General features: G+C 39.1%; 1 protein-coding gene across 6 annotated transcripts; it reads left to right on the top strand.

Annotated features, from left to right (window-relative positions):
* Positions 1-357: 357 nt before the first annotated feature.
* Positions 358-17789, top strand: LOC124396631. Of its 6 annotated transcripts, XM_046865821.1 has the most exons (17): positions 386-431; positions 947-1048; positions 1133-1225; positions 1312-1404; positions 1522-1596; positions 2216-2317; positions 4063-4161; positions 7563-7660; positions 7789-7890; positions 11568-11687; positions 12019-12111; positions 13435-13518; positions 13636-13728; positions 15952-16050; positions 16233-16251; positions 16369-16411; positions 17032-17788. In XM_046865821.1, the coding sequence occupies exons 8-17, from the start codon at positions 7600-7602 to the stop codon at positions 17086-17088; spliced, it is 771 nt and encodes a 256-aa protein (XP_046721777.1). In that variant the 5' UTR covers positions 386-431; positions 947-1048; positions 1133-1225; positions 1312-1404; positions 1522-1596; positions 2216-2317; positions 4063-4161; positions 7563-7599; the 3' UTR covers positions 17089-17788. The 6 variants fall into 6 exon arrangements, 5 of the variants coding, with proteins under 5 accessions (XP_046721770.1, XP_046721784.1, XP_046721777.1 ...); XR_006927823.1 differs by lacking the exon at positions 13435-13518 and having other exon boundaries at positions 13636-16050; positions 17032-17789; XM_046865798.1 differs by lacking the exons at positions 386-431; positions 947-1048; positions 1133-1225; ... (2 more) ...; positions 2216-2317; positions 4063-4161 and having other exon boundaries at positions 7062-7660.
* Positions 17790-17868: the final 79 nt, after the last annotated feature.

Below are 17868 nucleotides of genomic sequence, written 5' to 3'. Positions count from 1 at the left end.
CATTACTCACATGTTTTTAGGGACAATATAAATTCATTACATCATTTTATCTTTGTCACTGTCTTACTTTTGTAGAGCATTATGTGGTGACTGGGGCAGACCGAGCCGTTTTTGCCTATAAGGGTGAAGATGTCATACTAAACTGCTCTGTAGATTCACATTTATCAGCCAAAGAGCTGGAGAAAGTGACTTGGAAAAAAACTGAAGGAGACCAAAAGTCCTTGTCCTGCTTTATAAAGATTCTGAGATTTTTTCCAACTTCTCACATGAGCGTTTTCAGGGAAGAGTTGAATTGTTTGCTTCTGAAATCCCCAAAGGAAACCTCTCACTAAAACTGAAGGATGTAAAGATGGAAGATAAAGGAGAATTTGTGTGTGAGGTCCAGATTAGGAACATGTCCACACATGCCACTGTGGTACTGAAAGGTCTAGGTAATGTCAACATTTTCAGCTATACAATCATAATAACCAGGGGAAATCCTAGCAATGTTTTTAGGTGGCAATGTTTTTGACATTATTTTATATTGGGGCTATTTTTGTCCTAGATAGATAAATCCTTAATGAATATGAAGCATGCATTTACCCCACCCTTCCTGGTTCCTGGATAAAATGGGAAAGTTAGCTAGTTGGTGGAATTTTGCAAGACTACATTAAGGAAGTACCTTTCAATATTTTTACTCTCATAAGCAGGACCAATGCTAAAACCGCTAAGTAGTGTAGATTGGGTGGATAATCTACTGAACATTACTTTAACTATCATTGAATTTCCAGGAACACAAGGCCGGAGGGAATGCCAGTCCATCTGTTGTTTTTTTTGTTTTTAAATGCTTTTCAAATTTATACAGATTTATACAATGTACTTGGAAATCAAAAGAGTAACCAGTGTCCAAGATTAAATTGAGGTCATTAAAAATATTGTTATTGTATCTATTACCTCATTCCTACAGGTTTTTCTGCACTCCATATATCAATTCTGATGTTGTGCTCAGTAGCATTGTTGCTTACTTTGGGATGTTGTGGCCATATTTTTAATATGCTGAATAACAAAGGTATTCCAGCAGATCTATTTGGTATATTTTTTATTTTATTACCAATTAATATATTGCATAAAGATTATTTTTCTCTTTCTTTAGGTACTAGCAAAACAGTCATAAGAATGCATTTAGTTTTGGTCATCTGTTCGAACATCTGTATGTTTTTTGCTTTCTGCCTTTGGTCAACAGAAGGTAATTTTCAAGGTCATTTCCCAACCCCAACTCTTGTCAACCAAACAATTATTTACAAATTTTGGTGATTTGTTTTCTTTTTGTAGGGATTGTCCCAGAGGTTGTCACTTGTTCAGTTGTCAGTATCATAAGGCCGGTCATGCTCATGAAAACTTCTCCTTATCTGAACAGATTTCCAGGTAGGTGCTTCAGAAAAGCATCTAAACATTAATTGCCTTGAACCCTTTTCATTGCTTGCCTTTGGTGAAAGTTCATTTAAAACTATTTATTAATAAACAACTTATTTTGTTTCACAGAGTGCATACAAAATGCAGTGAAGGCTTTGGCTCTTCCACTTTACAATTCAATTAAAACAATTAGTGCATGTTCATGTAAGTAAAATTGTTTTTTTACTTTGTACTACTTTATTTGACTTTCTTGGTTTAATGATTTATTTCTTTATTTTACTTTAGAAGGCATTAAAAGTATGTTGTAAAAAAAAGAAATGTTTAGAAAATATACTACTATCTGTTTCTAATACCTGAAATAAAACCATGCAAATTAAAAACCAGCTATTTTGGTTTGGTTCTATATATTTTTTTTGTTTTGTTTAGAAAATGTGAAACAAATAATGAAATAACTATTAAAACTTTTTTTTTTGCTCAAAATGTCAAATATTTACTGACAATGGCATCATAAAACATACATTTCTTTTGTAAATAAAAAAAAAATGATTTATATTACCACAGGAAATCTCAGCTTAATCTAATGCTCCCCTCCTCAAACACGTTGGAGACAACCTGATATCTCGTTTTCATGTAGACATTCTAATAAATATGTGATGCACATACAGATACTGCTGTACACTGACCTCAAGTAAATGACCTGAGGTTTTGAGCATAAGCTTAAAGTCGTTCTTATACTAATAATGTTGAGAAGAGTTGTTGGCAGGCATGTGTAAATAAAAATCATAACTTTCTTTTCATTTTCTTTTTTTAATTGATCATTTAGTTTTTTTTGCTAACATTGGCCAGATTCCCCTGACAGCAGGATGCATTGTAATTATACTGACACTAATTGCATTGGTGAGTTTCATCAATGCTGCTCTATTAGGTAAGGAAAATAAATATTGTATCTTGTGTATTGGTTTAATTAATGATTTTTTTTCTTTCCCTACATCTGACTACTGCCATTAATAGTTACATTTTAATATCAAGTGTAACACTGTTTTTTTTCCCTGTTTAAATAGCAGGTTTTTATCACTGTATGTATGATATTGCAACCAACAATAATCAAGTTAAATAAAAAAGAAAAGGTGGGAATATTTAGGTTGAAAAGTATAGGGAAATAAAACTTATCTATTTAGAGAACTGTGCATACCCCTTTTATAGTACATATAGAATATAACTCTACTCAACTATGACAAACCCCAAATGAATCCTAATAACTAAATAAATAGCTGCCTCTGTAGGGTTTCTGGATTTTCTGCTACATATGTTACCAGTGAACATAAGAAATAGTAAAACAAAAAAGTAGTTGAGATGCTATTAGATTACAATGGGACAGTGTGGACACATTAACAAGTGGAAAAACTAGAGAACCACAATGACGAAAAAAATTATTGTACAAAAAAAAAATCTAATTTTTATAAAAGTTTTAGCCTTGTCTAAAATAAAACCTCTGTGTTTTGTTACAAAACCAATTGAAATGTTTTCACTAATCAAAATTTTAACAAACTAACAATTTTCTGTATTCTGCACACTTAAAAACACACACCAGAAACATTTGTGAACTATGTAAACACAATTTACTCAAGCTATTCGAAAATCAGAAGTGACTGTAAATAATATAATTGGAAATTATAAATAGTTATTACCAGAGATGGCAAAAGTACACACATTCTTCACTTAAGTAGAAGTACAGATTCCCATGTTTTAAAAAACTCTGGTAAAAGCACCGATTATAATTTTTACTTAAGTTAAAGTAAAAAAGTTTGGGATTTGACATGTTAAAAGTAGCTATTATTACTACCTGTTTTAGTGTCATGCTGGTAACTGGACCTCACATCATATTAATATATTAATACAAAACGAATTTAAAATTGTGTTACCTATTGAATGTATCCAGGTTAAAGAACCACCATATGCAAGCAGAAAAAAAGATGATGATGATGATGATGATGATAATGATTAAGTGATCTGATCTCAGTCATGTTTACATCAATGACTCCCTCTGACTCATCCACGTTAGCCAGACTTCTTGTTGCCTCATTGTTAGCTTTATAAACTAGCCTACATCTGTGGTGTGTGAGAGCCAGGAAATGATACACCAGTAGCTTGAAAATGCGGCGGAATAACAGGAAAAAGGTTGATGGGCTGAAAATGGCGCACAGAAAATATTGCTATTTCACCAAATAAAGTAAATAACGATTCTGAAAATGTAGAAAGTACAGATATTTTTGTAAAAAATGTAATGAGTAAACATAAAAAGTTGTCTGAAAAATATATAGTGAACAAAAGCGCTGAAGGCAGAGAAATCCACTTAAGTACAGTAACAAAGTTTTTGTACTTCATTACTTTCCACTCGAGACCTACACTCCCACGAGAGTACCGTGGGACCCGACACAAACGAGTGCGGTGTGGGACAATATTTAATAGGTGAATGCGGGCAGTAAAATCCGTTCCGTGCAGGTCTCTACATCTCACCTTTGTTTATTAATTTGTTAGTAATGAAAAAGTGAATCCTTTCAGTTTTAAAATATACATACAGTGGCATCATGTGGAAACTATTTGAAATTGATTTTCCCTGCAAAATGTAGAAACTGACCTACATTTAAATTTTGTTTTCCTTTTAAACAGCTTTTAACGGTGTCTGGATTCGCTTGATTGTGTCTCTCGACTTACTTAATACAGCGCTGTTTGGACTCCTGCTCAGTAGCACGAAAGACTACTTTGAATGTGAGTACTGTTATTCAAAGCTGTCACAGCAAAACCCCTATCATAGGATGCCTTATTCAGAATTGAGTTTTGGATGCATAGTGAGAATTTATTATAAAGTTAATTACAAAACATATTCTGAAATAAAACCTGTGTGTCTGAACTGGAGAATTTGGATCCGGATGCAACACAGTACCTCAGGCAGTCTGACAGTTTGACGTAACCATGTCATGAACTTCATGAAATGCTGAAGTTCAGGTTTTCAGCTGTTATGTCCACACATGAGGATTTAACAACATAATGTATGTTCTTGCACCTACATTAACTTGTAAACACGATTAAAGGTGGCGCTAAAATAGAAACTATTTTTACATTTTGTGGCCAAGCAAACACCTTGTCATGTTCCTTAAACCATTTCTGAAGACTTCTTGCAGTTTAACAGAGAGCATTATCCTGCTGAGGGAGGCTGCCATGAAAAAATAACCATAAGAAAATTATAAATCAGAAAATAAGGTTAAATGGTTACCTTCTTCCATTACTCCATGGTCTAGTTCTGATGTGTTCTAAGGTGTTTTCCTTGATCAAGACCTGCATTAGTAATTAGTTCAAGTTCTTCTGTGGGATAGGAACCAGAAGGGCTAGCCCCCCAACCTCCCACACACAGCAATTACAGAAGCCTTGGATGCCCTTGGCCTTGTTGCTGGTTCAACGATTGTCATTGCTTGGATTAATTTGGTAGGTAGGTGCAGTACTAACGACCTTACATCGGGAACACCCAACATTGCCTGAAGCTTTGGATAAATGACTAGGTCAGAGCATCTCCATCACAAATTGGTTCTTGTTAAAGTTGCTTTTCCCGTTTCCAACACATCAATCTCCAGAACTGACTGTTCCCTTCGCTCAAAGCCAGTGGTTTGGACACTTAAAAAAATAATAATTTGAATGCTTTTAAACTATCTTGGAAGCATCAGCTATTTGCAGATGATCTGATTACATAGCATACAAAATGTATTGCAATGGCATGTATTCACAAGAAATACGCTACTGAAAGCAGTCTGACAAGCTGATTTAACCACAACATGTTATGCTGAAGTTCAGGTTAAGTGCATTGATTATTTTATGACATTGATTTAATATCTTGTGGCTTCAGAAAAGTTCATTAGCACATTTCACTGCTGGAGTATTATCTAAACAATCTATAATTAAAATAGTAACTGAATCAAGTATTAATATTTTATAATCAGGCAACTAATAATTTATTCAAGTCAAACCAAAATTGCAGAAGCAGATCAATATAATAACTACAACTTATTATAATTCCAATTAATAGAAACAATATATTGACATAATTATTAAAACTGATGTGACCTTTGGGTTGCTCATTAGGGTGAAAATTGGTAGATTAAAAATGTATATCTGGAAATTATATGGCTCTTGTTGAAATCTATTTTTATTTTAACATACTGGAAACAACTAGATGTGTAGATTTGTCGTGCAAAAACATTTTTGACCCTTCAAGGCATGGACTCCATAAGAGCAGATTTCCAGAAGAGCTCCTGATTTTCTCAAACCATTCTTGAAAAAATGTTGAAGTGGGGATGTGTGCTTTATCTTGGTGAAAGAGGGCACTGCAATTAGGGAATACTGTTGCAGTGAAGGTGTGTACTTGACCTGCAGCAGTGTTTAGGTGAAACATTTCAAAGTAACATTCCAATGCCTCCTATCTATAGCACATCCTAGTGCTATCTCTTCTCCAGGTAAGGCCATGCACATATTCTTGTCTGTTCACATGATGAAAAAGAAAATGTGATTCATCAGACTAGAACACCTTCTTCAATTAAACTGTGGTCCATTTTGCTCTGCTTCCATTCCATTTATCCTGCTTACACCGGATCACCTTTGCTCAACTCAAACTCAAAGCACACTTTAGGTTGCGGGCCGAACAGGATAAACATTTATTGAACACAATAAAACTAAATGTGAACATAAATCTGAATAAAAACAGACAGGAATATTATTCCAGAATAAATAAACTTAAACTTTAAATAACTTAAAATATTTTGCTCTCCATAAAAATATCTCCTGTCAAAATAATATGTTAGAAATATGAACATGCTGCCATTTTATAAATAACCGGCTGATGTGCCTCGGATTTCTCCTCTGTTTTCACACCAGCTTCACTTTGTGATTTTGCTCTGGTGAAAAACATCTGCTGAAATGTTAGATATACCGTAATACACATATACATATACCGTAATTTCCGGACTATTAACTGTCTACACTGAAACTAATTAACTTTACACAGGTTTTAATTAAAGACAGTGTCTGTTACACGGCTTGTATCTAAACAGTAGCCTTCCAAGAAAGTCATTGTTTACTGTCTTCCTTCTTTCTTTCACAAAAATTTCTCTTGGGAGTTTTTCTTTTGGCATCGTAGTGCGTTTAAAAATCACCATCGGTGAAGCTTTTCTCCCGAAGCCGTGCAGCTCAGAACACAGGTGAAGTGTGTTTTTTCATGCCCTGTTTTTTTTAGCGTGACGAATGATTCACATTTCTTGTTGACAGTCCGAGTGAGTGGCAGGTCAAACATCAGAGGAACCTCATCCATATTTATGATGTGGAGCAGCCCGATTCAGTGGGAGCACATCTGATTTAATATAAAGAATTTCATTGGTTCACCTGAACCCATTTGGCAATTTCATTGGTCTAATGTTATGGGGCTCAGTTTTTTGGCATGAAGCTTGACCCGGGAAAAATCCATAAATTAGCCGCTTCATTGTTTAAGCCACGGGGTTCCAAGCATGGGGAAAAAAGTAGCGACTTATAGTCTGGAAAATACTAACAGAGAATCCCATCGGTTTTAAAAGGCTCTGTTTTCAGAATCAACTTTTGTCTTTGCCATTGTGAGGCGCTGTTTCACAATAACTTTACAATAGGGTTAAATACATCAACAGAAGCGCGACTTGATTGACGCTGGAATGTTCCCAGGTAGCTAAAAGTTCTGTAAGGCAGCTTAAGTGCTGCATTATGGGATCTGTAGTTTGTGTTATCAGCGCTTTATATCGCCGGGACATTAATAACAATAATAATAGATCTATATAAAATTATCTCACGGGCTGGATATAATTGTACATCGGGCCAGATTTGACCCGCGGGCCTGAGTTTGACACCCCTGCCTTAGAGACATTATCTACCCTCAGGTAATTTTCATAAACCCAATGAGGCCAGAAAAATAGCTTAAGGAGCTAATACATCTGAACAAAAATGTCTAGAAATATCTACAAATTTAAATATAGCATTTGGACTTAAATATGTATACATATGACCCACAGAGTCCATAATTTAATCAACAGAGTTACTGTTCTCCACAAAGTTCAATCTAGCCCTATAATAATATATACTGTATCATTCTGGACTTTCAGATATCTTGAAATACCTTCAGTGGTGCCCCCTCTGATAATGGGCATGATGATGGTTTTTACTCTACAAAAGTACTTCTTTCAAGGAAAGCCCTTTGATTGTAAGAATTGTATTTGCTACAATTATTTAAACTCGAACCTAATTCATTATTCATTTTCTCATACTATGCTTGCTGATGTTGGTACTGTATAAAAAAAAAAAAATCCATTAATTGCATGTATTTTACAGGTTTTTATGTCACGCTGTCGTCGGTTATCGTTGCTATATTGAGCCTTAGTGAAATTTGCATTTATGTGATATTCTTTATCATGTCTGAGGATTTGTCCAGAGGTAAGTTTTAAATCTACATTATTTTTATTTCAAAAATAAAGTCTTAAATACATATATGTGTAGGGGCTTGGTACATATTTGACAAAGAAACTCATATGTTTTTATGTTAACACACTATATGATGGTGTGGGAGGGCATATAAATGCGGGAAGAAGGAACGCCACAACAGGTCAGGTGTAAAGGCTTCACAGCCACTTTTATTTAGACTTTCGTGTCTGTCTGCTTAGTGTCTCATGCAGCACGTCTACACGCGCGTACACACACCTCCCACACACACACACTCTGCTCCTTAAATGCACCCTCTGATCACTGGAAAAGAGAAAACACTCATTAGGTCACATTAACTCCAGGTGAGGCAATCCCCTGCCTACCTGCTCCCGGTCCCGCCCTCCATTCACAAACCGACGCTCGGCCACGCCCCGCTGCCACATACCCCCACCGCCCGACTCAGGCCGGGGAGCCGTCCGGCCCGCAACCGATTCCCCCCCCCCTGGCGCGAGAGGAAGTCAGCCACGACCATCCGCGCCCCCGGGCTGAAGCGCTAGATACCACCGAGTGATCCGCACGTTGGTATCCTTCAAGCGATGGAGCCACTGGAGCGAGGTGTGGTCCGAACAGAGGGTGAAGGCCCGTCCCGACAGATAGTACTGGAGGGTAAGGACCACCCACTTGATAGCCAGGCACTATCTTTCGATGGTGCTGTACCGGCTTTCCCGCACTGACAGCTTACGGCTGATGAACAGCACCGGCCGCTCCTCCCCCTCCACCACCTGGGACAACACGGCCCCCAACCCTCTGTCCGACGCATCAGTCTGTAAAACAAAAGGAAGAGAGAAGTCAGGAGCATGTAAAAGTGGACCACCGCAGAGTGCGGCTTTGACACGCATAAAAGCCTGCTGGCACGGCCCTGACCACTGGACCAGATCTGGCGCTTCCTTTTTAGTGAGATCGGTCAGCGGACTGGTGACATCCGAAAACATAGGGATGAACCTTCTATAATAGCCAGCCAGCCCCAGGAACCGTCTCACCTTCTTTTTGGTCTTGGGTCTCGGACAGACCGCAATCGCTGCCGTCTTATCGATTTGGGGACGCACCTGCCCAGGAAGTGGAAACCCAGATACCGTACTTCCACCGCCCAACCACACACTTCTTCGAGTTCGCCATGAGCCCTGCTCGTCTCAAGGTCCGCAGGACCGCCCTGAGATGCTGTAGATGCCGCTGCCAATCATTGCTATAAACGGCGTACCCGTTATGAGGATTGTTCGCCGGGGCCCCGAACAAACCGAAAGGAAGTGTGACGAATTGGTGTAAACCGAACGAAATGGAAAAAGCCGTTTTTTCCCGAGACATTGGCGTTAAGGGGATCTGCCAATATCCCTTGGTTAAGTCCAGTGTCGAATAAAAGCGAGCCGCGTCTAACCGATCAAGCAGCTCGTCGATGCGAGGCATTGGCTACGCGTCGAATTTAGACACCCTGTTGACCTGTTGGTAATACACAGAGAACCGGACCGACTCATCGATCTTGGGAACCAAGACCACCGGGCTGCTCCAGTCACTGTGGGACTCCTCGACCACCCCCATGTCAAGCATCGCCTGAAGTTCCTCCCGAACCACATTTTTTTGTGTTTGGGCAGCCGGTACGGGCGACTGTGCACCACAATACCGGGAGATGTCTCGATATGGTGTTCTATGGTTTGTCCGCCCAGGCAGGGGAGAGAACACGTCCTGCTGTAATTTAACGACTTGTGCTCAATGCGATGGCGAGAGGTGGTCTCCACAGGGAACCGAGGCGGATTCTGACGCGGTTTTTAGTCTTACATCCAGTCCCAGCTCCTCCCTCTCTGGAATCACCGTCGCTAGAGACACCGGCACCACCTTGCTCCATAATTTTAGGAGATTCAGGTGATATACTTGAGCGCCCCGCCCCTGTCCGTGCGCTGCACCTCATAGTCAACATCTCCCACCCGCCGTGTAACCTCAAACGGCCCTTGCCACTTGGCGAGTAATTTCGAGCTTGACGTTGGCAGCAGAACGAGGACTATATCTCCCGGTGAAAACTGCCTAAGCCGTGTGCCCTTGTCATACAGCCAGGATTGCCGTTCCTGTGCCTGTAGCAAATTCTCCATTGTTAGCTGTCCCAGTGTGTGGAGTTTTGCTCTCAGATCCAGAACGTACTAAATTTTGTTTTTTGCGCTCGAAGGTCCCTCCTCCCAATTTTCCCGGAGAACATCCAGCACTCCGCGCAGCTTACGGCCGTACAATAATTCAAATGGGAGAACCCCGTGGAGGCTTGCAGGATCTCTCGTACTGTGAATAACAAGGGCTCGAGCCATTTATCTCAATTCCGTGTGTCCCCGTGTACAAACTTCGAATCAAGTTTTTAAGGGTTCGATTTAAAAACGCTTCACCAGGCCATCGGTTTGTGGATGATAGACGCTGGTGCGAATCGATTTAATCCCCAACAACTCGTACAGTTCGCAAAGTGTTTGTGACATGAACGCCGTGCCTTGATCAGTCAGGATCTCTTTCGGGATCCCAACTCGGGGATAACGCGGAAGAGTGCCTATGCAACACTGCGTGCGGATATGTAGCAAAGGGGCACTGCTTCCGGATATCGCGTCGCATAATCCACTATGACTAATACGAAGCGATGCCTGCGTGCGGTTCACTCTAATGGCCCGACGAGGCCCATGCCGATTCTTTCGAAAGGGAACCTCGATACTTACCGGTATAAGGTAAGTTCCTGCTTGATCGGGGGCAGCCTGTGGCGCCTCGGGGATCTGGACCATCACCCCCAACTCCATGACGGGACACTGATCCAGGAAATGCCTCGGCTCCCCGCAGCGCCAACAGACCAGCCCAGGCTTCCGCTCCGCACCTGCGCGGACTGTCTCACCCACCTGTGGAGTCAAAGGCAAAGATCGATGAGCGAGAGCAGAAGGAGAGGAAGTGGAAAAGGAATAGAGAGGAGCTCGCGGCCGAGCCACCGGCTTTGGGGAAATCGGCCCCCGTTTCCGGGGTAAGGGAATGGGAGGAGAGGGAGAAGAACCAGGGGACAGGGAAGAAGGAGAGTCAGACAGAGACCTGGGGATCCGTCCGCCCCCGCGTACGCCGCCAGGTGGTCCTCTGCCAACTGTACTGCCTTCTCCACGGTCTCTGGTCGCTGGCACTGAACCCATTCCGCCTTTCGCGGCAGAAGACGGGCGATGAACTGCTCCAACACCACATGATCAAGAACCTCGTCCGTGCGCCGGTCCTCGTCCCGCAGCCATCTCCAGCACACATCGCGAAGCTGGTGGGCGAAGGCGAACGTTTGGTCGACCTCGCGCAGCGTAAACGCGCGAAACCGCTGTCCACTGCTGCTCCAGTGTCCGCCCCACTCGCTGGAGGATCGCCCGCTTCAGATCATCATATACCAGCATACGATCGGCCGGCAGCTGCTGACCAGCAAGCTGGGCTTCCCCGGAAAGCAGCGGCAGCAGGTCCATCCCGCCCCCGCTGCCACAGATGGATGTATTGCTTTAGTAAAGGAAGGGTTGTTCTTTTTGTCAAAGATTCATGTTGTTAAATGGGTATGTGATTATGCTTGTGGTGCTTTTCAGCTGATGTGTTTTTACTTGTGCATATGTATGACTGTGTTGCATTTACTAACAAAGTAATTTCCTTATCAATTTCAGGATGGACACTTATAATTGAGGCTGTAGGATTTATATGTGCATGGTTAGTAGTGCTATATCTCGCATGTTGTTACCGAGGCCATAGACGTGGATGTTGCACACACTGGAGAAAAATTGGATGTGAGTGTGATATATTTTTTTTTAATTTTTTTTTTTTATTGTTTTTTCAACCCAGGTACATTTAGATTTTATTCTATTAATATTATGAGACAATACTAAATTACTGTAATTTTTCCTCTACCAAACAAATGTGACAGGATATTATACAACATATAATAAAAAAAGGAAAAAAAAGAAAATGTTAATAATAGAAATGCTGGTGGAGTATTTAGAAAATTTTAAGTACGTTGGGTAATTTGAATTTTCCATAGTTTTATCATAGAACTTTTAATGGCTGAATTTATCGTGTAATTGTAATTCATGTAATGATTTTATGTATTTTTTCCCCCAGACATATGCTGTCTTGTCACTGCAGCATTTCTTGTCATTGCATATGGCACTTATATGTGTGTGCGCTATAAAAACATCTTCAGAGAAGAAAAAGGTACTAAATCACCCCAATTTGTTACTCGATAATTATAAAAACATATACATGGAGTCATATGTAAAAATATCCAATTCCACATTTAGTCCCCATTTGATGTTATTATAACCTCTATTTTTCTTGGAAGATGCTCCACTTGATTTTGGAGTGCTTGTGGAATTTCTGCTCATTCAAGATTGTTACTAACGTCGGCTAGTGTTGTAGGGTGAGGAAGCCTGGAGTGCATTTAGCAATGCACTTTATCCCAATGGTGCTTTCAAATGTTTGAGGTCAGAGCTTTGTAGCAGACCACTCTAGATCTTCCACCCCAACCCATGTAAATCATATCTTCATGGAGCTGTCTTTGTGCACAGAGGCATTGTAATGCTGGAACAGGTTTGGGTCTGCTAGTTCAAGTGAAAGGAAAATTAAATGCCATCACAACCAAAGACCTCACCTGTACAACTGGGTGCCTTCAATTTTGTGCTAATAGTTTTGGTAAGAACCACAAATTGCAGGAAAATTCAGGTAGTAGCATATATTCTGAAAATATGTCCACTGCAAAAGGTCAATCTGCAATTTTATCCACTTCAGCAGCACAGCACCGAACCATTTGTGTTAGTTTTAATGTCAGTAATTAATTATTAATTCCTCAATTATTTATTTATGTTTAAGTTACTGTTTGGTGCAAAGTGTCATTTGTTCTTGACTTGCCCTACAGGTAAGAATTACAGTAATTCTTGTGATTCCAAAAACCACCTGTGGAAAAATGCGATAAACAGACGCCACCCCAAAAAAGCTATTTTACCTATACAGTACTGTACTGTATTAACATTTTATTTTATTTTATAATTAGTAATTTTTTTTATTAATACATTTTATTATTTCAACAGAAAACAATAAAATCATAAAAACAATTTCCTAAAAGTTTTTTGGTCTATCGTGCTATCCACAAGAGACCAGGAAAATCAGCTAAATAAATTAGTTATGTGTCAAATGCAATTACAAGATAAACCGAGGGCGTGAGATTCAACACACGGTAAAGCGGGGGATTACTGTGTTATACTGTATTATACTGTCTTACTCAACACATAAAGAGCCAAGTCTTGAGAACATAGCTTTCAGAATAAATGTAGTAATTATGCTGTAATACTATCAATAGGCTACATAAATAAATGAACATGTGTATGTTTCAAAATCCATAAAGTACTATTTGTTTCCCAACTTTTTACAGGCACTGTATTTTAATTTGTACATGATTCAAGAAAAAAATTCTAAATGTTAAATATTTGGTGGGGATCCTTTTTCAATTGAGTTTGCTGATCAAATAGCTGATCATTATAGATGCTGCTGGATATGTGACTCTCCTAGTATTTATCCATATTTTGGCAGCAACATGCTTATACAAACATCCCAGTTATTTACCCAGTAAGTCTAACTTTAATATATAACATTTAAAGAAAATTCAATTTTTTCCCCTGTAAAGTTGTTGTTTTTAAGTCAGCAATATTGTGATACATCAAAAATGTGCATTCTGAATTACAGATTTGCTTCACATTATGGTCTACATGTTTGGAGCTGTTGGTCTCAGTTCTGTAAATGCAATTGCTCTTGCCTCAGAACTGATCCTGAAAGCAGGTATTTGATAATCTCCCATGGTTTCTAGTAAAATACAAACTGTTAACGTGTTATGACAATTGTGGTACAAATACTAAATATTAGAAAAATTGTTTGGTATATTTTTGCTAAAAAAGTACAAATATATGAATTTACCCAAGTTAAATGGCCCAAAGTCTAGCAGGGAAGGTGGGGTTTAATAGTGACAGATAGAGTGTGCTTCAAGAGTAACATTGTGGTGTGGTGAAATTTATAAGACTAGATAACATAAACATAAGCCTTTCATGATAACTGACAAATATAAATTCATTAAAATTTATGAGGGAATATTCCTGCAGGACATAAAGGTTTATTTTATTGTGATATAGACTTTTGTCAATTTCAGGAGATAGATTTTGATGACATAATACTTCTCAATTACCTTTAACTTTCATGTATGTAGAGAGTGGAGACATAATTGCAGTTAATGTTTAAAGGAACTTATCAAATCATTTAACATGCTAGGCTCGTTCATAGTCAGGCACTTCATTGAACAGGGCAAAACAAAAGACTTTACATGTACATTAAGAGACTAGATGCAAGCTGTTATGCATGCTGAGCACTTTTGCACATAAAACTCAGTACAAGGCAGAAATTCCTCATAGAGGAATTTGCCTCCCAAGGGGGCTTCTCAAGAGCACGTTCAAACACTTCCACTGGCAATTCATTCCCTCTGCTTAAAATGTCCAGACCACACCAAAGATCCTGCAATAGGCATTTTTGGCCTCTGGTTAATGCTGGATTTGGGAGGCTGTGCCATTAATTTATGTCATTAGTCTCTGCTGGAGTTTACCACAGAAGGTTTCCTCAACAGCCTCTGGAGGGAGCTTTGCAGGGAAATCTGCCCTGTCGGTCTTTAGTTGGAGCTCTTCTGGAGAGGCCTCTCCAGCCTTTTTCTCCTAGTACCTGGTAAAATCACTCTTAATCTCAGGACCAGGGCTCAAAACAGGGTCATCATGGTGGGAGACTAAGTGTGAAGGAGACTTAGCGAAAAGCCACAGGTAAGGTGATGAAATTAAGTGCAGAGAAAGAGAGAGCCAGGCACGGCAGTGTTGATAATGTGGGATTTTATTGAAGCAAAAAGGGAAACAATTAATGACTAAAAAGGAAGGAACAAACAATAACTAGGCAAGAACTCAGCATAGTAACGAATGAAATATTAAACAAACCTGAACAAAGTGTCAACAGAAATCTGAACAAAGACATTGGCAAAACAGGAAAAACAAAGAAAACACACCTTCAAAACTAGAAGCAGGAACGAGAAACACAGGGATTAGGCAAAAACAGACACCAAGCAAAGAACAAAGGTAATGAGCAGGCTTAAAAAGTCAATGAGGCACAGAAACAGAGGAACTGGGGTAAAAGCAGCCACTAGCGGCGAAAGGGGAAAAAAAACTTGACGGGACTTCCCCCCTTAGGAACGGCTCCTGACGCATAGGCCTCCTTGATGTATTTATCTATGGCCACCCATTCGGGGTTGGAAAGGGAGAAAATACTTCCATGAGGAGAAGTGCCGGGGAGCAGCTTAATGGCACGATCATAAGAACAATGAGGGGGGAGTGTGGTGACTCGTTTCTTGCTGAACGCTGCTCTAAGAGAATGATATTGGATATGCACTCGGGACAGGTCAAGGGGTTCCAAAGACTTAGGCTCAGTGACACGGTCAAACAGGTCACATGACAGGTAGGTGCCCATTTAATGATGGAGCCTCTGGTCCAGTCAATAACTGGATTGTGAAGAGCCAGCCACTGGTGTCCCAAGATGAGAGGAAGCTGAGGAGATAAGAACAAGTGCAGCTGGAGGTTTTCTTGATGTTGGAAGATGGTGAGGTAGAGGAGAGGGGTCTTGTGAGTTGGGGCTCCCAGGACTCAAGGGCCTACCATCAAGTGCAGTGATGGCCTGAGGGAACAAGAGAGGTTCAGGGGAAATCAGCAGACGTTTGGTTAGGGTGATGTCTATTAAGTTTCCCCCAGCGCCCGAGTCCACCAGAGCCTTGACAGCATGGCGTTAGCCTGTGCAACTAAATTCCACTGAGAGAAACAACCCTTTCACAAGAAAACATTGTCTCAAAGCAGCTTTACAGAAAGTAAGAGTTACGGTGAATATACAGTTCATTGATATGTATTGGTTTCTGTTTCATGTTTCTGAGTGATTTACATTAAAGAAGAGATTTAACTGATTTTGGATTTTATTGTTGATTTCTAGAGACTGGGGCACGAACTATTGGAGACCTTCGTGTTATTGTTTTTTCACTGGAAACAGTGTTTCTTTCCACCTGGCTCACTTTGCAGATCTATAGTGCCTGTGAGTACTGACAAGTGTTTTATTTATCGGGTCTGTGCACTTTTTTTTTCAAGTAAAACGCAACGTCATTGAAATTTCATAGCAATACACCTAACTCATGTTCAAAAGAACCTAATAGACATGACTTCATATTTTGAATTTCTACACATTATGACTGAAACTGTGTTCTTTATATGACCCAGGGATGAGCTTTAAAGACAGGTAAGCTCATTTCAATTGTATCTAAATAGAAATTTAAAAAATAATAATATTGCAAAAAAAATTTGCATTCTATCAGGATAAAATAGTCTGTTTTTTTATTTATTTTTTATTTTACAGAACAAAACAACATTTTGAAGATGATAAGGAAATAGGACCTGAGGTATGATGCCTACAAAAATAAATAAATAAATATATATATATATATATATATATATATATATATATATATATATATATATATATATATATATATATATTTGAGTATTGTTTATACTGGTAGTCCCCAACTTAAAATAAAGTTGCAATCCGGTAACCCTATTTTAACTTAAAAATATTGTAAGTTGAGACATGATTTAGCATAGAGTATTTTACTGTAATTTATCATTAATTTAACAAATTACAGGACATGATTTAGCAAAACAGAACAATTTACTGTCCCATCCTACATAAACTATACAGTATATATTTATGTGACAGCAGGCTCGTGAACGAGTGGCAGTTCAGTTTGGTCGTATTGCTAATCATCATCATAAGAACAAAAATCATGTCACTGAAAAACCATCACAGCTCAGGGACCATCTGTATTTTTCAATTCCCTGCCTTGTGTATATCATAAAGTCATTTAACATTACTAACTGGCTTGTTGTTGCAAAATGTTATAGTAAAAAAAACTTTCATGAAATAACATGTACAATATGATCATAGTTAACATAAACTGGGTTTTAAATCTGCAAGAATGATATTTACCATCTGTAAACACTTGTGCTTTTGTCCATGTAGGTTCTTCCAGAAATGGAGGTTCTCTCAAACTCTCACGTTAAACCTAACCATGACTGATCTGAGGTGTTCAGTAAAATATCAACTCCAAAAATAAGAAATACCAGAAGTATTCTTGCTTCTGTTTGAGAGTTTCATCCATGTATACTATGAAGCTGTGTTATGTTGTATAAACATTATAGCCTTATAACTCTTACAATAAAGAGGCTCCATTTTAACCCTGTAGATTAGCTGGTTATGTTCACGTCCATGTCCTTATGCATTTCACACACTCATAAAACCATTTTTCTCTTTTTTTACCCCAAACTGCACATTTGCCAGGAGGTGGAAGGCAAAACCCTGGAATATACAAGTTATAGGTCAAACACACTCAGCTCAATTTAGAATGATCCCTTTGTCCATTTATATTGTTTAAGCCTTAACTGAATGTTCCAGCACCCTTAGTCTTTTCTCAGAATGAAAATATTTAGTCATTTTATTATGTGAACTTGCACTGTTTTTATGATAAAATGAACTAGTAGAGATGTGACAAACCAGCCTTGAAAAGCTTGGGGTGGATGTTAGATTATTTTGGAAGAAGGTTGGCTGAGAAAATGCTTGGAGTAGGCTGTGCCCAATGATAGAGGTCCCCAACCACCCGGAATGTGGGCAGTACTGGCCGTGAATCGTTTGTTACAGGGCTGCAAAAGAAATAATGTTTAATGTCTTACGTAGTCTGTTTTATTTTTAAAAAATTACCACTTCCACATGTCAATTTTTCGAAACTAGTTTTTTTTTGTGCAAAATAAGCTTCCACTGATTCTGTATTATGGTGAGTTGAGTTACACTTGATATACACAA

This window comes from Silurus meridionalis, chromosome 2 (genome assembly GCF_014805685.1).
Source record: "Silurus meridionalis isolate SWU-2019-XX chromosome 2, ASM1480568v1, whole genome shotgun sequence".
Taxonomy (NCBI): Eukaryota; Metazoa; Chordata; class Actinopteri; order Siluriformes; family Siluridae; genus Silurus; species Silurus meridionalis.
The sequence above is the reverse complement of the archived record's forward strand: the minus strand, read 5'-3'. Positions and strand labels throughout refer to the sequence as shown.